Source organism: Eutrigla gurnardus (assembly GCF_963514095.1).
Source record: "Eutrigla gurnardus genome assembly, chromosome: 23".
Classification (NCBI taxonomy): domain Eukaryota; kingdom Metazoa; phylum Chordata; class Actinopteri; order Perciformes; family Triglidae; genus Eutrigla; species Eutrigla gurnardus.
Window position 1 is genome coordinate 15,097,097 of NC_139934.1, and position 22,965 is coordinate 15,120,061.

Below are 22,965 nucleotides of genomic sequence, written 5' to 3' on the forward strand. Positions count from 1 at the left end.
GTGTTATTTGTAGACGAACACCAGAGAACACATCTCTGAGGTAGTAGAAAACAAATGTGAAGGATACAAGAGCACCAGCTTCTTTGCCATGTCGGTAGACGGGATATACCAAGGGTGCATCATGAGAAACGTGCGGACCAAGGTAGCATCCTTCAAAGTGCCCTTCTCATCTGTAAGAAGAAAATAGGATGCCACTCATCATCAGCAGGATAAACTCACAGGGCGAGGGTGTGTGTGTCACTGCCCGATCAATATTTACAACAAACATTTCCAGAGGCAAAAACAAATCTGCACAAATTATCATATAAAACATGTTTTTATTGACTTTTGAATAAACTCATTTGACCAACCGAAGGCTTGGATGCACGCTTCCACCAGCTCGTCCACTGCAGCCGACGGCTCAGACAGTATGGACTCCATCTTTCCTTCCCGCTCTTCTCTTCCTCCTTTCTTTCTCTCTCTCTTCGGTTCGATTCTCGTCTCACTGAACACAAAAGAAGATGAAACGTACCGATCAAAGGCGAGCAAAAGAGAATCATTGCTGTTTGAAGAAGCAAAGAAAAATGGAAATTCATAGTGGCTGTTGCTGCATGTTTGGAATAGTTGTGTGGTCGGTTAGTTTGCATACCGCTCCAGAGAGTCGCTGACTGTTTACACTACATTTAGGGCGATTTAATGATGATATCTGCCAATCAAACTCAAGGTGTCAGCCGACAAAATCTGCAGCGAAAGTCATTCTACTTGAAAAAGCACAATATGATAATATCAGTTTTAATGATCGACAATGCAGAGATCCCTGTAAGTGAGATTAAGGGCTGGGCCTTGTTGATACAGGTGCCGATACGGTAACTGAGAAGTGATTACGAGAACAATGTTGCTTTGGCTCCCTTGAGTTAACACAAGCAACAATACAGAATATGACGGGGAAAGATGTGGACTTATAGACTTCAGATAAAAGGAACTATCGGATGAAGGTGTGTTCGGTGTACTTTTTCATACTTGATCATGTAGTTACATTTGAGATTCAACACACAGCCTGAATGTGTAAACATGTTTCACTCACCTATACATTAACTTGATGAAGTACAATTTGCTAATAATGCTTAGAATAATATAGAATAAAGAGTTTATTATCCGGCCGAGGCAAGATAATTATCTTTGGTCTCAGCCAGGAATATATGAATGCAAAAACATGATAATGATAGAGCCAAGGATAAAACAAAACAAACATCTCTCAGTCATTGTGTTCATGTCCATGGTGTACAGCCATATTTCCATATTTAAGTACTGTAGTTTGTTGAAGACATAAATAGCATTTGGGATGAAATAGTCTTTGTAGATTTGGGGTTTTCTGGCGCGTTGGCCTGAGGGGAGCATCTCTGACTCAGGGTGGAGGAGAACAAGTTTGTCATTGATAACTGACAGAGGTTTCCTTTGTGACCTCGAGGTCATGTAATGGCTTTTATTGGAAGCTTTCACTGCTGTCCTAACAATCCTGGTCGGCTTGTTTCTTTTTACTACGGTCAAGTGCCCGTAACGAATGGAGCTATTAAAAATAAGGATGCTCTCAATCAGGCTGACATACTTTTCTACAACTTTGAGACTGACCCAAACCCCTTCAGTCAACAGTCTCTGACTAGCTTTCTGCCACATAAAGTCAACATTGTCAGTTTGTCCACTTAAAACAACGATACTGTCACTCAGTATCGTTGATGAAGAGTGGATTTGCTCGATTTAAAACACATTCCTTCATTTTGAAATAGGGCTCTGAATGCAGGAATTTTACTTGTAGTATTTTAACCAAGCAGCAACCTCCAATTCTGAAAAGTGAAGCCAAGCCTGAAGTGCCTTAAACTTGCATTCTCTCTACTGGCCATCAGGGAGAGACTCCTCTGGTTGCAAAAATAAGTCAGATTGTATAGAAGTCTACGAGAAAATGGTCCTACTTCTCTCTTGATGTATTATCTCAGTAAACATTGTAAATATGAGTTCATGGTCTCAATCTCTAGTTTCAAGTCTTCTTCAATACAGCATGATGTTTATGCAAATTATTGTCTGGCAACTTCACATTGGTTTTACACGCTGTCTGTAGTCTAATTAATATTATATTCATGCACTGACATAGGCATGGTTAATAGGTTGCTGATGCAAATTCAGCATACAAAAAGGTCTATTTGATGGCAGAATATGACAGTATCACAGTGGAGGCATGTCTGACCACAGTGTGACTCATAAGTAAAATGAAAGTCACAATCAACAGGAAACCACCAATTATTATCGGCCAGTGGCATGATGTGTTCAACACAATACAAGCACATTAGGAAGGCAAATATTTGGACATGTGTGATGGCATTTTCTTCTATCATATGTGCTCCATAAATAAGCATGTTTTTTGGTTGACCGTTGAAGTCCTTGCAGCAGGGAACCATGGCAACCACATCTTACTACCCAGTCACTTTAACAACACACACCTCAACACACAAAGCACATGCACAAAACGCTGGTTTTCACCCAGACGACTATGATTTTAGAGTGAGAGACGTAAGACGTAAAGCGCACTAATCCTATCTGCTATATAGGTTATGGCTCGATCTGGTGGTAAAATAGAAGATAAAGGAAGACACTGGGTATTTCTGGTCTTTTGCTGATTACCGAGAAGGTAACGCTGAGGTTATGCTCGAGTGACAAGGTTAGCCCATGAAATCCACAAACGCCTCGCGCTGCTGCTTCTACGAGTGGCTCTTCAATGTTGTGGGTCTGTGGCTGTGATGAGTCGCTGCATGTGTCTATTGTGCCTGACACAATGACGCCTTCCACTGCACTGTCTCTGCTGCACCGCGGTGGGCGGACACACTCAATTACAGGCTTCACGAGAATGCCTCAGCCGCACACGTGCAAACGCACATTTCTGCAGAGGAGAGGGAGAAAGAGAGGGAAGCGTAACCATAAAGTCACTACGATGACGAGGAATCTGGGAGTTAGAAGAAGGACACGCTCAGATCGTGGGGGAGATAACCTGTTAAATGACAGCCTGCCAGACGACATCAAATTAATGCGGCGTTGCTATAGAAAAACGTGAAAGTTCCAGTGATTATGAAAAGGTCACCACAGGAAAGGTGTCTCAGCTGTAGAGCGGCGCTGCTGAAAAAATAGAAACGAACAACATAAGACCTGAGACTAGAAGGGACATCGCTGCTCACATGCAAGGGGAAGTAAAGTGGCAACAGGTGTCATTATTCAATTCTCCGGGGGGGGGGGGGGGGGGGGGGGGGGTTCAGCGCCATCTGTGCAAAGGGTGAACCTGCTTTTAACTGTCTAGTCTGGCACTGCAGCACAGGCTGTGCCCGTCTTGATGATGATACCATCTTGCTACCCATTCATCATCATCCGGCTGACAGGAGCGCTTTGTCGCGGCCCAGAGAACAATTCTCTCTGTGCTTTCAGGAAAATACGGGCTTCCTACCCCCCCTTCTTGCTATTCTTTAAGTGTTTCCCCGCATGATTTCTGATAGTGTTTCCATCGCTGAGAAGGGATCGATTGATTGTTCGGTAGCATACGCTGCGAGAGCTTTGGTGTCATCCTTGGTTGCCTGGTGACGACGATCCAGGGCCATCGATCAGGCAGGCTAGGGGTGGGCGGGGGCGCAGCGGGGATAAAGGGAAGTTGACGGGTGCCTGGTCAATCCTGGCCATGTGGAATCTGTAATGTGCTGCTGGTTTAGTGGGCAGTGAAAATGTCACATCCTCCAGCTTGACACAGAAACCTTCATACAGTCTGTCTTACTATTATAACCATAAAACAATGTGATAACTGATGCACAGCTACAGATTTCTAACATGAAAAAGTCCAATATACTTTGAATTTTAGGGCTGGGTTTAAAGAAATTCCCATTCTCATTTGAAAGATCCAATATCCATTCATGAAACCCTTCTATCAATCTCTATATGCTGTTTCCTATATCCTTGTAAGTCTCGCCTGATCCAAAACATGCTGAAGCTGCTCCACTGAAAGCAGTGGACGTTTGCCTTCAGGTCAGACGTCTGGCAGCATTTTATCAGCACAGAGGAGAGCTGGACAAAAGCAGAGCCACATGCAAGATGTGCAAACTAGAGGTCAAATATGGAGAAAATACCACAAATCTCTGAAACCATTTAACCAGACATCACCTAGAAATGCCCACGACCAAACGAAGGTCCTGGAGACGACATTAACAGACAAACTCTCCATGTGTCCGAAAAACAACTGAGGCTGTAGCGACATTCATATGCAAGGATGTACGGCCGTACAGCGTTGTTGGAAATGATGCTGCAGAGGATAGCCTACTGTAAGCACGCTTGTGTTCGCGACTCGCTAACATATGAGTGAGGTGGCGATCCCTACATATGCTTGTAGTCACATTATTTAATGTCTACATGAGCAGAGAATGAAGTCACTCTGTGTGTTGAAATATGTCATTCTTAAACCTCTAGCTAGCTAAATAGCCGCTCTGCGCTGCGCTCCTATGCCGGGTTCCACCATGACCCATGGCGTCATATAAGCACGTCGCCTAACCTCCAGTAGTTCTGCACGTTGCGTGCTGTTAGCACCTTGTACTTGATACTGGTGTAAATTGAGTATATATATTTTTTATCCACTGTAGTAAGTCATTTTGCATATACATGCCTTCCTCCTGACTATATCGTACCAGAGCTGAGGATGTCTTCTTACCGAGCCCACACACAGTAAAAGGAAATTGGCATCATAAATCTTCAACGCCTTTTCATGTCTTCAAATTGACCGTAGCACTGATTGATGAGGACACACTGACAGAAACACAGATAATGATTTCCATCCTGCTATTGATACTCCCATAATGGGCTCATTCCCATGCTAGTTAATACACATAAAGCTATTGATTTAGTTGTATTCTCTCCCCGATGGCATTTGGGTCAAACAAGTTTGATCGATGTTTTCTAGGATAATGGTCACGAGCTAAAGTTGTGGACACATTGATTCACTCTAATTAGCTACTAGGCTGACAAAGAAAAACCCCAGTGTGTTCATTCTGTCTCACACAAACATGTTAAAGGTTCTACCTCCACAATTTAGTCCCACTCACGGCACTCTAGGGACGGTAGTGTGGGCTGGCTGGTCAGTCCATCACAGTGATGGGCTATGGTCATTAGGCTACATCGAACATAGCCTGGGTTACTTTTGGAGCCCTGATATTTTTTTGGGAATAACAGCCTGAACACAGATACAGTGTTTGTTTTTTTTCTCAAAACCTTAACTTTAAATAAGCCAAACAAGATAGTTTAAGCTTTATGTATCTAAAGAAAAATAACAAAAACAGAACCATGGATGAAAATGTGAGACCAACATAGAAATGGCACCGCCGAAATGATGAGCCAATTATTAGAAGTAGTAGAAGTTTTATGTTTTATTTAAAAATAAATTATTATTCAATGATTGGTTGTACACATCATGTTATATAATAACAGTAAAGCAGTGAATGTACTGAACATCCATTTGATTATATTACATGTGATTTTGCAGAATATACATTTAGCATGCATGCCATAGTATGCATCCTTATCAAAAAAAATCACTTTGATATTCATTTCAGATTGTGACCAAAAATATTAAACTGCGATGTTAATTTGGTTATCAGCTAAATCAGTGGTATTTGTGTTGCATGTGCTTTTAAAACCGAGGACCACATTTCTTATTAACCTCTTTGTTTTTTGTCGTATAGGAGGTTTTTTATCTCCAAACATTTTAATATCACTTTATTGGTGAGTTTGAGTCGTGCAAAGAATAAGCTTTCCCTCCATTCTTCATTCTTAACAAATCCAACCTGATGGTTCATGTACACGTAGTTTAAAGCTGCTAGAGGCAGACACACTTTTTAACATTATTTTTTTTAAATGTCTCAAATGAATATGGTAATTTATAGATATATAGATAGCAACATTGAACCTATTTTCAAGTGTGGTCCATTAATTGGCAGTTTAGAGCTTTATCTCATCTTTCTGACCTTTAGAGGCCAAGTGGATAGAATTACAAGACTGCAAAACACCACTTCTTCATGTTACATTCACACACATACACACTACTCTTATCTTATACCCAACACCCCCTAGTTTGTTTCAGGAAGTTGTAGCAAGGGTGTCGCATGATGGGACGGATATAGTTCTCCAGAGGGGCTGGTGACAGCCTCTATTTACAGACGGCAGGGTACCGAGAGCAGGAAGGGAAACGTTTCCTTTTCCCTGGACACACAGAGTGCCACATCGGCGGGGGCGCACCGGCTGGAAACTGAGATTAGCAGCTACCGTTGCTCCTTAGGGACGGAGGGGAGGGAGGGAGGCAGCCAGAGGGAGGAGAGGAGGAATGGGAGATAAAGAGAGAGCCCGGGGAGGCAGGAAGAGAACCAATGAACTTCACTTGAGCCCAGTCAAACATGGAAAGAGATCGTTCACAAGAGGAAGAAAAAGTGTCTCAAAAGCAAAAAAAAAATACTGTAGGCAAGTAGCACTTTTTCTACATCTTGAAATAACACAAAAGTAAGGAGAAAACTATGCATATTTCACAATGTGTTGCTGGGACATAGCAGCTGCTAGAGTGTAATGTTTTATTATGTCCTTGAAAACAGAAAAAACTCACACATCCTGTTCCACATCTGGCACACTCTCATATCTCACATCTCCACTCTGGTTTCAGACGAGATGTATGAGACAGAACGGGCATTGCCATGTGCCGTTATAAAACCTTCCTTCCCCCAAAAAAACACAACAATGTGTCATTGTGTCACATTGTTTTTACTCCTTTGTTTTGAGGCTTCCTGCTCGAACTTCTGTCCTTTTACCAGATGTGAAAGTTTGCTTCATAACAAATACCGGAAGGGTGTGTTGGTATGCGTGTGTGAAGTGTGTCGGCTGTATGTGCAGGTTTTTCACTTCTTATAAACTATCTCATATGCAGCTTGCAAGTGTAGTGAATACAAAATATCTTATATAAAGTTTTTTAGAGCATTCTTCACACGCGCGCACACAAACACACACACACACACACACACACACACACACACACACACATGCACACACAACTTCCTTTTCAAACTGCCTGATGAGTGAAGGGTAAGGACACATGGCATATTGCGTAAAAGAGCATTTGTCGTCTTTGGCAACAGAATATTGGGGGTTTTCTCACAGTGAACACCCAGGTCACTGCAATGCTGATGTTAGGAAACTCACTTCCTGTTATTAGAAAGTTGAGTCTAAATCTAAATTCCATCTAAGGACAGCACAGAAATCAAACAGTGTTTGCCATAAGAATGCATTCATCAGATATCAGATTTATGGGGGGAAAAAAACATTTTACAATAAACAACTATTTCTACTTCTGCAAATTAAAGCAATGGACATATGGGGAAATTAACATGTTTGCTTTCTTGCAAAGAGTAGGATGAGAAGCCAGATAGCTGAGCTTATCATAAAGACAAGGGGTGACACTAGAGACTGTACATAAGAAGTATAGCCACTTGGACATCAAACACTGGTTTGTGAGCTGCTGTCATAGAGCCTCCAACTTGGCATTTTGGCCGTTGCCATCTTGGTTTTTTGGAACCAGAAGGGACACAGGAGGGTGGGGCTACAGCCAAATGCTGAACAATTTTAGTTGAACTGGATTTTACTCTAAAGTGGAACTTGATGTACTAAATAAACACCATGATGAATTGAAGAAGACTTGAAACTAGCGATTGAGACCATAAACTCATGTTTACATGCGGGGCGACTGTGTCCAAATTTCCCCTGAAGGCTGTATCATCGGCGTGTGGATGTGTGTGAAATAGGTCCATTTACAATATTTACTGAGATAATAAATCAAGTGAGAACTAGGGTCATCTTCGCACAGACTTCAATGCAGAGGAGTCGCCCCCTGATGGCCAGTAGAAAGAATGCAAGTTGAAGGAACTGGAGGTTACAGCCTAAGAAGTTAAATGTCTATTAGATAGCATGCCGTATCATGTATTTAATCAATATAAAAACAAAATGCTTGAAAACAGATCTTATCTTGTGACCAGTAACTTCCTGGAGTCCTGGTTGTTGTTTCCAGTCTTTATGCTCAGATAAGCTTACTGTCTGCTTGCTGTAGCTTCATGTGAGTGATATCGATCTTCTCATCCAAGAAAGTGACTAAACATATTATACCCAACATGTTAAACTATTCCTTTAACAGCAAGCTTCATTGCAAAAAGCCCTCCCCCCCTTGCAGAAACACAGTTACTGCTGTGGAGCTGCAGGAACACATCCACACATAAACAGCTGCTCGTTGGGCTCGGACTGAATCCTTCCAAAATTCAGAGGTTTTCGAAGAAATGTGTGCAGTTTGCAGGGCGCGCTGTATCTGGAGACAAATTTCTTCTCTGCAGTGTTTATCTGCTCCATTTCCTCCTGCCCATCGGAATCGAGCTCACTGCGGTTTCATGCAACAGTTTTCAGAACTACATTCATTCGTGTACACTCCGAGTTTCACATTCACCCAGCCAGTCTCTTCATTAGCCCTGCGGATTTTTTTGCTACATTAGCCTCGGCTTGTTCCTGTTTACATCCCAAAAAGAGCTTGCAGCTCAGAGCAGACCACAAACCCCACCATTTCCTGTAGTCACGTTACATAATTCATTATGCACATTCAGATAAAGAGCTCGCCAGACAGACTGAAAAAAACAATTATGCAGTATTTTGATTGCAGGTGCAGGAAACTGCAAGGATTTTAGTTCTACTCTTTCTGAAAGCGAGGCACGCCTAACACATGTTGCACAGGACGATGCCAGTCAACTGAAGCGTTGCCTAATCACACCATCACAACTAATTTACTGCCCTCAGCAATCACTGCACTATGTTAGATACAGCAGCCAGTGTTCGATCAGCCTCAGCCACTACTGTGTTCCCCCCTGACTGGTTTAATTCCAGCCACAGCTTGATTTATAGCTCTTCAGGTCAAACACTTTCCCTCCTGTGTGTCTAGCCAGGCCTTTAAACTTGATGAGTGCAGACTACAGTGACATACTGAGGAGGTGACAGAGGAACACACAGATCCCAAAGGGATAGAAAAAGACTAGAGGGGACAAGTGACCCTGTTTGTGTGAAGAAAAGTTGGTATCCTTTCTGGTGTGTTGTGTTTTACTGTTCATATTTCATGCCTTCACAGTATGGGTTGGGCCAAGAATTCCCTCATAATAAATGTCTACTCCAAATGTTGAACTAAAGATTGATTACGAATGTATCACTAGTAGGGGTGAGTATTGGCAAGAACCTCACGATACGATATGTATCACGATATCACGATATCACGATATTGCAATATAAATAAAGATGAAAACATAAGTACCTGTATATGTACATCAGATGATATTGATCAGAGGACAAATTGAGTCAAAACTATTTCATTCAAAACAGCCTCTCCATTTTATTAATTCCCATAAAATTCACTGGAATAAATATTGAAAATAAAATGAAAAAGGATAAAGTACTGCATTCACAACGCGTCTAAACATGAATCTTTGTTTTTGTTTTGTTTTTTTTATCGATCTTTGGAGTTGAAAAATCGATATTGTATTGGGCGGCAAAGTATCGCGATATATTGCCGTATCAATATTTTTACCCACCCCTAATAACTAGCCTATCTGACGTTAACAAATGCGGATCCATCCTAATTATTGTTTCAGAGAGCAGGGAGAGTGCATTCTTTAGGTTTTTCAACACTTGCCTCTCATGTCCTGTTTTTCCTGTGTTGCTTCTTGCGTGACTTGTTGATCAGGGCCAGGTGATACTCTCGTTCTTCTTTTGCATATATGAGACAACTGTGGTGTCGTGAGTGAAAGCACACTTAGAAGAAAACCTCTCATTGTAATTAGAATAGCTCTGAATAAATGGATGCTAATTGTGTTACACTGCAGGTGCAGATCTGGTGTGAAGCAACCCTTTGACCTCTGTATGACTTCTGCAAATGTGGTGGGAACAAAGAGTTCTTCTGACATTGTCACAGTCCCTCTTGAACTCTGTCACCACTGTCCCATAAAAAATACACACACACACATGGCTTATACAGTTTAGCAGTTTCACGCCTAACACCACTATTGTCCTTGATTTGACCCACCCTGGATCTAAAATCCATTTCAATAGATACGGGTCAAATAGGGTAGCACCGAAACAAAAGTAGAACATTTTTAAATATTTTCATTTTTGTGTAATTCAAGTCACAGTTTCTAGCTAAAAGGATGACATTTCATTTTTTTACTGCTGTCAAATGTCAAAACAGGTCAAACAGTATGTAAGGTTTAAATCAGTTAAAAAAAACTCAAAGTTCATAAGAAAAACATATGCATTCAGGTGACTGAGGTGTTTGGTGTGAATGTGTCTTGGCAGGTAAAGAGGTGGTGGTTGGGGGGGGTCAGGCAGGTGGAATTAGCTGGTGCAAAGTGAGATAGGGAAGGCAGCAGACTGAGGCAGAATGTGCATCGGACCGTTCAGCCCGATGAAGGCGAACATCCGGCCCACATCTCTGGCTGGGCTGCTGCCACCGTCTGCTCTCTGTAATTCTTTTCCTGCTGGGTTTTTCTCTTTGTTTTGATTGAGTTTGTGTTTCCCTCTCCCTCACTGTGTCCCTCCGCTCCACCTTAGTTGGAGTTCTTCCTCTCCTCCACCCTGATTTGTTGCTGTTGGTCCTTTGGCATAAAGCAGCAACCCTGCACAATGGATCCAATTATGTCTGGCTCTCATGATAAGTACAACACCGCTGCGGGTTGAGGTGGAGGAGTGATGCTAAATATCAAGGGTTGCCGCTCCAGAGGCCTGACGTAATTGCACTGCGGCAGCAGAGAGAGAGGAGAAATACAGATGCAGTGGCTTTTTCTGAAAAACTCTTTTTAAAACTCTTGATTTTACAACTAAGCTGAAGGTGCTCATAATCCTTCACATCCTTCTTTTAAAGCTCTGTATCTTACAAATGAAGCACCAATTCACATACATGAGATCACATGACCATGGGTGACTGTGTGGCCGCTCGCTCTGATGAAATGGACTTTGGACTAATTGTTTTATTGATTTTTGCTTCTTGGACAGAACGGTTGGTCACGTATGATGCCCGATGTCGACGGCTGCCACATTTGCATTCTCTGAATCAGACGTTGATCCGGATGAGCCACACAAAGCAAACGTGTCCGATATTCAAAACAGCATCGTGCAGCTTGCACGCAGTCACATTGAAAAGCACCAAAATGACTTTTCTGCCTCCCACAAGGACGTGACGGGCTCCAAAACTGCAACTGCTAAGACCCTCAGCCGCCCAGAGAGGCCGCCAGCCACAGCTTACAAGTCAAATCCCAGTGCTCTGACATCAAAACATGAGTTGGATGAGGCAGGGGTGAAGTATAAGCGAAAGACGTGGCAGAGCAAGTAATCAGCTACCCCCGGCCCTCCTAATCCCCGCCGCTCTGAGGGCGGCGGGAGAGAATCACCTTGAATCACTGCAGTCAGACGGCTGCAGCCTGAGGAGGTAATGAGGGAAGCAAGGTAAGTCTAACCTCTCGCTGCTTAATTCAGACGCCAAGGCGGTTACTCTCCAGTCGTGGCCAACTCTCATCAGCACACAGGTGTTTAGTGGATAATAGAGGGTTGGGTCTTGGAAGTTAGTGTCAATGCTATTTGACTGATTCATGAACAATCCCTCTCCAACCTACATACATACAGGATTTTATCACATCACATTGCCATAAAAACACTCACAAGAAGTTGAATTTCCATTATCTGGATGATCTGTGGTGGATGAGTGAAAAAATAGAGCTTGATTATTCATTTATACTCTCCTGTATGCATTGTGATTATCGTATTCAAGAGCATTTTATTACTATCCACTGAACAAAAATGTGTCCCATCTGCAATGCAATAGAAATATTTGTTTCTTAACAATGTAAAGTGATTGCAGTATGTTTAAGAGTTTTATACAGGATACTTTACTTTCACCAGGCTAGTCGTGACATGAGTTTTCATCTTCCCTGCTTACTCCAACCCTCCTCATCCCAGATGGGTCGTGCCATAACTTTGCATGCCAGACTTAAGTTGAGCATCACCCCAGGTCAAAGCAGCCCCCCCCCCCCCCCCCCACTCAATCTAATTTTAGCAACAGGCAGTGATGCTCTCTTCCTGAAAACAATGTGCATTCAGCCTTCTCCCATCAGCCCCACTGGTATTTGTGACTGGCAGCTGTGGGATGCAACCCAGTCTACAAGTCCCTGCACAACACCTGAGACTACTTTGTTTCCAACGCAACAAATAACGCGCATCCATGAGTCACTGTGAATCAACGTGATATTCTGACATTGGTTGATGGTGCAAGAGAACAAGTCCTCTCGTGATCTCGTCTAGTGTTGCAATACATTACACGTTCACACAATGTTAAAGCTACTACACTGGAGGTTCTCCTGAATAAGAGCCTGACCAGGCGGACATGTGAAACCCACCATGCATAACCGTGTCTCCTCCAGTGGTAAGTTCTGAAATCCTCTTACCTTCAGAGTTTGAAGGGTCCCATGCTCCGGGAGAGGAGGCTACGGTGGTAACAGTTGGCGGAGTTAAGCACTGAGGTGAAACGCGTTACATCACCAGCAGCACCGAACCCGAACCGCCTGCTCGGCTGCGGGAGCGCCGGTGTCCTTCGGAGAGACGATGATCGAAGCCCAAGAACTCATCAGAAGAGGCGCACACGGTCGGATCCCGATCCGGACTTAATGCGTCGCTTCTCTGAACGCGCTCTGCGGGTCTCTTTTCACGGCACATTAACCCTGAAGCGCGCGCAAGTCATCTCCCGGCGCGCTCGGAAGCAAGTTACACGGCCGCGAGGCGCCACGCGCAGCTGAGCTCTCAGTCATCTGGCCCGCGTGCCAGCCTCCAGCTGTGCGGCTCACAATCACACTGCAGAAGAGCCACAGTCCCGCCTATTGGATGGAGCGCAGCAACACCGCTGCCCGCACATGCTTAGAGTGTGTGTGTGTGTGTGTGTGTGTGTGTGTGTGTGTGTGTGTGTGTGTGTGTGTGTGCGCGTGTGTGTGTGTGTGTGTGAGTGCGTGTGTGTGTGTGTGTGTGTGTGCGTGTTGGCTGCTCTGTCATATCATTGTGCGTCTTGTCGCTCAAAAAAATGTGAAAACATTGATAGATATGTTCACACTTGCACATTGCCCAAACATGGATGGATGACACTATAGTGACGCAATGGGAGATTCGTGCATGTGTAATTAATAATACATTTAGTTGTCACACAAGTAAGCTAGAGAATAGCGGTGTGTGTGTGTGTGTGTGTGTGTGTGTGTGTGTGTGTGTGTGTGTGTGTGTGTGTGTGTGTGTGTGTACAGTGAAAATAATGCATACATACATACACATTCTTAATGCCACATAACGTGACATGTTGCGTTCAGGTCATGCATTTTACTGGGTGATAACCCTAAACCTAGAATCCAGTGTTTAATCTAATATAAGTGTGCATGTGTAAAAAAAAATAGAAACTTTATTTTATTGCCGTGTTGCAACACATGATACATGCGAGGTCTTGTGCAACAAGTTGGGATATTTCCGACATAACGTGAAGGCAGCAGGGTAAAGCCCGCCCTTCCAGGAAGAGGTAGAAGTGGAAGTTTAACAAGACGAAATAAACAGCCGCTCCTGTTGACGTACGTCTGCCTTTCTTGTTCACTGTGTAGAGTAGACTTGATATAACATCCGTTAATGTAAACCTAAACAACATCCTCATTCATCAAAGTGCTGGATGTTTTCTTTATGGGCACTTCCGTTTCCCTGAGACTGAAAGCAACTTCATACAGATAAATAACTTTTACAAATGTTTCAAAGTATATATTATCATTATTATATGACGAGTTTAAACATATTGTGATTGAGTTACTGAAAGTGTGGTTTGTTAGAAAGTCATTGTTAAGTCAACGCACTGGGACTCTTAGAGGACGAAGAACTGATTTTATCTGATGGGCATGGTTTCAAGGGAATACAGACTCGTCAGCAAGAAAAGATTGATTTAATTTTATTAAATAAATGGGTTGATTTCCTTTAAATATCCTTTTATAGTTTCTTTATTCATGTTTTTATTTATTTGTGTGTTTACGACACAAAGTCACTGGAATGACATACAGATGGGAAGATAAGGTTTGCAGGTTGACAACATATAGGATATTGAAATAGAGATATTTACTGTTAACCACGATGTGTGGTGAGTAATCAGTGTCGGGAAGCAGTTGTTGGGTCAGTTTGGTCATGAAGGTAGTTGGATCAATGATATATGTGGCATCAGTGATAATAGAAACAAGCAAATATGACTGGAAGAATTATTTCATAGAAATGAATGAGGGGAGAAAACTTATATCCAGAAAACACTGATGATATCCTAATAATCTTCTCAGCCGTTTCAGTGTGGCGTTCATGTGTTGATTTAATCTTTCATGTTTTGAAATTCACACACAGACCCGATGGTGCAATCCTTTGCAACAGCAGTCACTCCGTGGGATTCCACTACTTAAAACACCCACAAACAACAGGGGTGTATAGGCCAAGGAGGGGAGAATCCTTTCATCCCAGGCTACGGCTCCAGCATCTGTGTACCAGAATGGACAGCGAGGGAGTGGGCCTTTTACTGGAAGAGTGCCTCACAGCGTTGGCAGCAGCTCATCAGCCCACTGAGGCCGAGAGGCTGAACTACTGTAGCTGCAGAGGTCAGACACAAGATGGTGGTATTGTGTTTGAGTTTCATTTGGCTACAGGAGGAAGTCTGGTTGATATGTGGTGGCATATGGTTTGTGTTGAGAATGAGGGACAAATGCATTTGTTATCCAGTGCATCCAACCTGGACTTTTGTTTATTTAATGCTTTTCTGTAGCACAAACTGGGGCAGTACCATGTTCTGATAAAGCCAAGTTGAAGTGCCTTAAATCTGCAGTCTCTCTGCTGGCCATCAGGGGGCGACTCCTCTGGCAGCAAAATTAAGTCTGATTGCATGGCAGTCTATGTGGCAGAAAATGAACCTATACTTCTCAATACATGTATTATCTCAGTAAACATTGTAAACATGAGTTTATGGTCTCAATCTCTAGTTTCAAGTCTTCTTCTTAATGTGCTTTTAGTTCATTATAGTCAATTTAGAGTGAAATAGAATAAAGCAAGGTGTGCTTTAGGGTGTGGCTACCATACAATGCCATGCTAACGACTTGTCAATAACAAGACAAGTCATTAGCATGGCATTGTTACCACGGCCACGCTACCACGCTACCAATGCAATGAGCTACTAAGATGACTAACACTTAAAATTGACCTTCAATTATTTAGATACATTTGTTAACGGCTTCATACCAGAATCCGGATGGATCCAGATCCAGTAAGGTTGTGCTTGAGGTGCCGCTCTGCAGCTTGTGATCATCAGATCCACACGTCACTCCCCTTTACTGATTGCAAAAATTCCAAGATGGCAACGGACAAAATGCCAAACTCAAGGCATTAAAACTAGTTCACAAACCAATGGGTGATAAATGTATCAAGTATTCTCCATATTAGTCACACTTGGGGTTTCAACGTTTTTAGACCAGTTCATCTTTGCACTGTCAGACTTTCATTGGTTATTTAAATTCCACACATTTCCCATAGACTCGCTGTGTGCAGAGCTGGCCTCGCTCCTGCAGGAGGCAATGGACATGAAGTGGCCCTTTGTGCCGGAGAAGTGGCAGTACAAGCAGTCAGTCAGCACAAATGACAAGGCCAACCTCAGTGACCTCATCAGCAAGCACCTATCTCAGCTCCTGGTAATAACGTCACAGCTAAGTGATGGTGTCCTTGTGGTGTTACTGAGAACAAATGACCTTTGCTGTGTTTCCAGGCTGTTCTAAAGGCTTCCATCGTGGCTCAGGAGGCAGGCACAGCACTGGCGGTGGTCTTCCTAGTCGACCGCTTCCTCTACTGGACGGACGAGTCCAGCAGGCTGCTGAAGATCACCAAGCGGCTCCACAGACGCCAACGTACCGCCCCCGTGGCCCCCCAGCTGGTCATACGACAGGCCAGAATCTCCTTTAACTCTGGTACAGTGTGGTGGAGCAGTGGGGCTGAGTGTATTTTAGTACTATTCTTAGTTCTGTGGGGAGCTAAATACATGTGAATGAAACACCTCATACATCAACCCGATCACTGTTTTGAACTCTTAACACATGAAAAGGCTTTGTTGCCGTTATATTTTTTCCATTATAGAGATATCTGATGTTTGATTGTTGTTAGCTGGAGAAACATTACAATCGTCTTCCCAACAGGCAAATTACAGAAGGCGGAATACATTCTGGCCAGTCTCATTAACAACAGCGGGGACACAGGTAGGTGCTTTGTTATTCATATTGCCTTTAATAATGTATTGTGATGTTTTTTTAACTAAACAAAAGGCAAATCTTTGTTTTCCTTTGACAGGTTTTTGGGAGTACCACTCTGAAAGTGACAGGGCTCTTGTACAGGCTGTTAGTGTTCAAGTACGTGGGATGATTTTGCAAAAGCTAGGTAAGATCTTTTTCCTGAATGTAAGAAAATTGTTTACCGACAATAAATTCATATGGTGACCGGTGTGCACTCCGTTCCAGGCCTGTGGCTACAGGCTGCAGAGCTCATCTGGGCCTCTCTGGTCGGCTACTACGCACTTCCTCAACCTGATAAAAAGGTAGCTGAGACAAAACCGCAATATATCCATCACCGTTTCCATATTATGAGCTTATAAACATGCACGTTCTATAAATATAATGTATTATTATAGGGCATTGGAACCTCTCTGGGCATACTGGCCAACATACTGGTGTCTATGAATGATGAGGACTTCCACACTTTTAGTACTAATCCAGATATTGATTTGGTAAGCCTAACCAATACAATACGGTCCGTTATATTGTTGGCTTTGTATCATTTCTTGTCTATGTCTGTTGTATTGTTTGGTGCAGTCTTTACTTGGTGACAGGAGTCATCGCCTTCTTTCGGCAGCGCAGGCAGCAAAGATGGCCGTGGTATACAGCCAGTACACGTCCCTGTATGTGTTGACCAATGTGGTAAGTTGTTCTATTGACTGAGAAATGTAGTAATCAAAGCCAATACCAGTTACTTTAATTACTTCAACAAAACACTCCTTTATTTTGTATTATTAATCTCTGATGAGCCGTCTTTCTCACCTCAAGAATTTGAATACATCACGGTGCCATATTGTACCTTCCCCCAGTACCCATTTTTTGATTAACAGAGCTTGACTGCATCATAATGCAACCTTCATATGTTGGCTATAAGCTATTAGCTCAGCTAACTTTTCAACATGGATTTGTTCACAATGTAGCAATCATCAGGGACATCGTCCCCAGGACAACGGGGCAGCGTAGAAAAATGAGTTCAGTCACATTTTCAGAATTCCCCCATCGACTTGGTACTGAAGTAACGATTCTCATGACATTGCCATTCTCCAGTGGTTGAAATGTTACTCATTCGTACTTTAATTATTCTTCTGCTTCTCTCTGACTTCTTTTTTCTTCAGGCCACTCAAGGGACCTGCTTGCTATCGTACAGTTTCTCAGTGGAGTGCCCCGCCAACCAGAGGCAGTCTTTCCTCCTGCAGGCTAGAGAGGCATTTGAAATCGGCCTGCTCACCAAAGCAGAGGACGAGCTGGTCACCAGCAGGCAGGAGCTTCACACCTTCCTGAAAGCCGCCTATTCGCTCACCGTTGCTCACAAATGGCTTGGCACTCCTCCGGAGGTTGTGGAGCAGGCGACTGAAGCTTGCAAAAAAGCTTTAGCATATTTCTATGATTACTGCTACAATGCTAATTCCCAAGATAAAGACAGCCTCTGTGCTGAAATCATGCGTCTGGTCGCCCAAGTCAAGTTTCTGTTGCGTGTGAAGCCTTTCCTTAATTCAGATAACAGGTCCTTTATACCTGACAGCTACAGAAACCTCAAAGACACGCTGGTAAAGTTCACCCTGGAAGGCTTCGCCAAGGTGATGCAGAGATTCCAAAAGTACCACACATCACTGTGCGAGACAATCTGCACAAAATGTGAAGGGACCAACGATGAGGTGGATGGGGCGGGGTTATGTATAACTGCACTGGCGACAACAATGACACTCAACACAGAATGTAGCACCGAGACCTGCCAAGTGTCACCCAAAGTAGAACAGCCACAGCAAAGTGGTTCAAAATCACCTGCTGGGTGCTCTCAGTCAGAAACTCTGGGAAGCACAGATGACCTTGGCTCTTCAAGGCAGAACTTCTCCCTGAGCGATTCAGGGTCTCTTCGGCCCAGTGGCAGCAGTGCCATCAAACATGAAGCAAATGCAAATCAAAAAGTCCCACGTTCTGCAATACCTGCCACTTCCTCCTCCAATATGAGTGGCGATTCTGAGAAGTTTGAAGTGCTGGAAGCAGAGAAAGAGACCGTTGGAACGGACGAGGATTCAGCTGACGGAGCAGTACAGTCCTTGTCCCAGCTAGCCTTCAGAACATCCTCCAGCTGGCTCAATGACAGTTTCAGTTCCCAGTCGTCGTGGGAAAAAATTTCAAATGACACAAACTCCCCCACAAACGTAAAACCTCAGCAAAGTGGCCTTTCAAAAGCAGGAACAGGCCAAAGCAGCAAATCACCTGAGTCTGATGGGAGCTTCTTGGAAGGTCTTGATTCTGAAGCCAGTCGTCCAGCTCATGATCCCACACACAAAGACTACACATCTGATTGGGGCTTGTTTAATCCAAAACCTCTGGAGAGCCTTAATGTTGATTCAGTATCTGTAAAACCAGCTACCAAGGACCCTTTAGGGAGCCCACACCCAAACACTTCCCATTCAGTGGCAGAACAGTGTGCTTCCACTGAAACCTCCACAGGCAGTTCGTTTGAAATGCTGGAGGAGCCCATTAGTGGACACCAAGGCTGTGAAGTAACTTCTTCAGAAAAAGTGAAAATGTGCTACAGCTGCCTCCAGCACAGCCCTGTAACTGGTGCTGTCACAGAGAAGCACAGCCCTGTAACTGGTGCTGTCACAGAGAGTCCGAATGTGTTGTCACAGCAGGATTACCAAGCCCTGCTGGCCGGAGTTTGCAACGACTGTCTGCTGAAGAGACTTCACAGTGACAAGACACAATTCAAATTCGAGGAACACGGAACTGCCCACAGTAAGTTTCAGTCCCCATTGTTTGACCATTTTGGTCCAGACTGAAATATCTCAACAACTATTGCCATGAATTGTGACAGATCCATTGTAATGACTTTGGTGAGGTGTTTTTTATATGTCAAAACTAGAAAAATGTTCAAATTACCCACCGTCGGCTCAACAACCTGCAATTGCCAATGTATTCACGCAGGTGTGTGTATGTGTGTGAAAAGGACTGTAGAAATTAAGCGCTCATTCTAAGCTAACAAAAAGACTTGATTAGGTGAGAGGTGATTATAGAATTTCCATTATCGCGAATAGAATCCTACACAATGGACATTTTCATGAGTGAATAAAACATTGATTGCGACTGTCTGCTAACCTCTGAATGGCATCTCTATTAGGTGCTCTTCATTTAAAGTTCTCCAAAGCCACAGGACTGTGGACAGCCAGGGAGACCTGCGCTTACATTGGGAAGTCCACGGGGATGAAGGGCCGTCAGAGAATGGCAATATGGCTGCTTTTTTTGCACCAGGAGGAAAGGTTGAGCAGGTATACTGCCGCACAGTCTAGGTACAGCATGAACCTGATGTCTTCAAGTCTCACGTTGGCTGTGTCTTTATGTCCTTAGTTATGTGGGGAAAGATTACTTGAAGCCAAAGGGGATCCAGTTTCACTTGAAAGATGTGGAGAGACAGATGACAGCCCAGTACTACGTGACTGAATTCAACAAGAGTCTTTACGACAAGGATGTGATGGCTCAGATCTTCTTCATTCCCTCAGAAGCGCTGTTGGTGAGGCCACAATGCACTAAGGTTGACCTCATTTAAGGAAAGGAGATGTATCACATGTTGCATTAGAATTAAAATGACTCTTGAAAAATGAATATTTCACAAATGCTACTGTGGTGGGTGCGGTACATCTAGCTGTAGAAGTGAAAGAGGGGTGTGTGGAGGCGGCTCATGGGAGCAACGTCAGCAGATCAGCTGCAGCTGCAGGTGGGAAAAGTAGCTTAGCTGAGACAATTAAAGAGTGACAATGGTGGGTGCTTACTGGAAGCCGTGAAGAGGAAAATCAAGTCTGCGGCATTATTGTTGTGGGACCTGAAGAGAAAAGTTGTACAGGAGGATTTAGAGTTGATGCTGGAGTTGGGGGTAATAGAAGAATCCAACAGTGCCTGCCAGTCAAAGTCAAAGTTATCTTTATTGTCCCAGTTGGGAAATTGATTTGCAGCCAAGATGTCCAAAATACATAAAAACATACAATACCAATAAATACACATAAAACACACACACAGAGCAATCAACCTCTGTTAGGAAAGAAACAGCACATAGAGCAACACATAAGAACACATATTGGGCAGAGTAGTTAATTTCCAAGTGCATACAGAGACAAAGTGCATTCAAGTGCATTCAAACAAGGTAGGATAAAACAGACTGTGTGGTCAAGACAGCTGTCAATTATCTCGCTATTTAACACTGTAACCAGAGTAGCCCCATACTTCTTGTGCTTAAGAAGGATGGGTCTATTCGGTTCTGTGTGGATTATCACAAGGTGAATGATGTTTCACGGTTTGATGGATACCCAATGCCCTGGATCAATGAGCTCCTGGAACCGTGAGGCATGGCTTGGTTGTCTACAACACTTGATTCAACCAAGGGCTACTAGCAGATTCCCTCGTCTCCAGAGTCTAGGGGAAAACGGCCTTCTCCACTCCGTACGGTTTGTACCAATTTGTAACACTTCCGTTGGGTTGTTTGGTGCCCCAGCCATCTTTCAACGCCTCATGAACCAGGCGCTGCATTCTCACGCTGCTGCCTATCTGGATGATGTCATCATCCAGAGCGACAGCTGGGCGGAGCATATGCAGCGGGTGGCCATGGTTTTTGAGTCACTGAGGAAGAAGTGTGCAGATGGAGGGAAGAACGATATCTGGGGATACCACTTGGCCCGAGATAAGACCGCATCTTATCTGCCCGAGGCCACAGCTACTTTAATAGGACCCCCTGCACAAAATACATAACTTTACACACATCAGAGTGCAGAATAGCCTGCAGAAGCCTTGGAGCGTGTTGGTTGAAGTTCACATATAATCCCATTACACCCTCCAGTTGTCTGTTTAGCTAGAAATATACTGTTATGTCTGTAGATCCTTAGAAAAAAAGGGAAATGGGAATTTGAATTAATTGTCTCTGCACTTATGAACTGGCCCAAAATAAGTACTTGTACAGAACACTGAAGACAATATACATGTAGAGAAATAATAAAGCTATTGGATTACAGGAGGAAATTACACGACACAGCCATGTAAATAAGCAGGCTTGAAATGTTTCCTGATTTTGCTCTTGTTTTTCTGTATTTGTGAATAGATTTTGAAGGGAAATGAGATTGTGGGCTGTGTAACAGTGGAGCCCTACATGCTTGGAGACTTTGTCAAACTGACCAACAACACTGGAAAGAAGGAGGAGAATTTCAAGGCTACAGAATACGGCCTTGCCTTTGGACACTTTACCTACTTGCTCTCTGAGCGCACGGAAGTTGTTGTAGACCTACAAGGTGAGAGTGTGTCACGGAAATCAGCAACTTCTGGTGTATTTTTCTTGTTTAATAAATTTACATAGAAAAATGTGTTCTTAATGTGAATGCATCTTCCTTCTTATTTTTTGTCCACAGGGTGGGTGACAGCCGATGGGAAGGGGCTGACCTACCTCACCGATCCCCAGATTCACTCCACTAAGACCCCCGAAGGCCACTCCAACTTTGCAGCCAATGGCCTGAAGCGCTTCCTGAAAGAGCAACATGGGCCAGAGTGCAATGACATTTGCCAGTTGCTCAAACTACCTCCAGTGGACCAGCTGAATGTTGTGCCTTAGAAACTTTGAGAAGTTTCTGAGGTTACAGAGTGTTTGTGTATTACTGTTTGTATTCCTAATTTTATTAGCAATATGCATGATTGTAAGTGTGTAGATGTGTTGGTGATAGAACCATGTGACGTGGCTGTGCCTGCAACCATGATGACTACTGTTAATACTACCATCACCAAATGCAGATGGAAACCAGGAGCCTGGTCTGCCTAAAAGTTAAATCTGTTAAGGGACTTTTTTCTCTCTCGCTTTGACAAATGTGTTAATGTCCAATTATGTAACAATTTTATAGCAATATATTAAGATAAGTGTTGTTCTTATTCTATCCCCCCCCCCCCCCCCCCCCCTTCACAGAGAGTTTATAACCTCAACTATTACAGTTCAAATGTGTAAATATTGAGGAAATTTAAAAAACCTTGGGAATGCTTTTGCTTATAATATGTGTGAGTGTAAAGCACGAGGCAGGGAGATTGCGAAACAAGCAGGTGATCCAATTCCAACAGCAACACACCTCCAGATCATATGACAGTGATGTCATTCACGGAGCTCTGAGCAGCCGTGAGCCTCCGCTCCATTCAGCCAGAGTCCAGTTCTGGGTTTATGAGCCTCCAATCGCGACAACAAACAGCATTCTTTACCCCTGACCCACTGTGCACAGACCTCTGAGTCTCCATGATGATTTCTTTTTTTCTGAGCATACATCACTGAGAAGTACTGTACTTTGGAATGTTGTGCTATTAATGTACTGTACCATGTATTTTAGGTCATTATGGTCTAACATTTATATAGATATTGTATTTCTCACCAATTCTACACAAAATCTTCTGAATCTCCTCCATTAAACACATTACCCAATAGAAGAACAGGTAATTTGCAGGGAGAGGTGCAGTATATTGCCTTTTATCTTGATGA

The 22,965-nt window shown here is 43.4% G+C and overlaps 2 protein-coding genes across 3 annotated transcripts in view; one reads left to right on the forward strand and one right to left on the reverse strand.

The window, feature by feature from the left end:
* The window catches only part of LOC311008777 (RAS guanyl-releasing protein 2-like), a 35,845-nt gene extending 22,901 nt beyond the window's left edge, over positions 1 to 12,944 (reverse strand). The window contains exons 1-3 of one of the 2 annotated variants that reach the window (XM_084002663.1): positions 12,552 to 12,944; positions 351 to 484; positions 68 to 170 (exon numbers count right to left, since the gene is read on the reverse strand). In XM_084002663.1, coding sequence (XP_083858789.1) covers positions 68 to 170; positions 351 to 420 — 173 coding nt within the window. In that variant the 5' untranslated portion in view covers positions 421 to 484; positions 12,552 to 12,944. The remainder of the gene's footprint in view (positions 1 to 67; positions 171 to 350; positions 485 to 12,551) is intronic. The other variant, XM_084002662.1, reaches the window with a different exon arrangement.
* A 699-nt stretch (positions 12,945 to 13,643) lies between these two features.
* Positions 13,644 to 22,933, forward strand: alpk1 (alpha-kinase 1). Its single transcript, XM_084002661.1, has 14 exons — positions 13,644 to 13,706; positions 14,509 to 14,756; positions 15,682 to 15,836; positions 15,911 to 16,109; positions 16,335 to 16,394; positions 16,486 to 16,572; positions 16,653 to 16,729; positions 16,823 to 16,918; positions 17,004 to 17,108; positions 17,582 to 19,211; positions 19,594 to 19,741; positions 19,821 to 19,983; positions 21,559 to 21,745; positions 21,863 to 22,933. The coding sequence occupies exons 2-14, from the start codon at positions 14,651 to 14,653 to the stop codon at positions 22,060 to 22,062; spliced, it is 3,213 nt and encodes a 1,070-aa protein (XP_083858787.1). The 5' UTR covers positions 13,644 to 13,706; positions 14,509 to 14,650; the 3' UTR covers positions 22,063 to 22,933.
* The last annotated feature ends 32 nt before the right edge of the window (positions 22,934 to 22,965 follow it).

Excerpts from the sequence above, each read along its gene's own strand:
- alpk1 (XM_084002661.1), top strand. The coding sequence starts at position 14,651 with ATGGACAGCGAGGGAGTGGGCCTTTTACTGGAAGAGTGCCTCACAGCG. Across the intron at positions 16,110-16,334 it reads CAGAATCTCCTTTAACTCTG|GCAAATTACAGAAGGCGGAA; the intron begins GTACAGTGTGGT and ends TCTTCCCAACAG. Across the intron at positions 17,109-17,581 it reads TGTATGTGTTGACCAATGTG|GCCACTCAAGGGACCTGCTT; the intron begins GTAAGTTGTTCT and ends TTTTTTCTTCAG.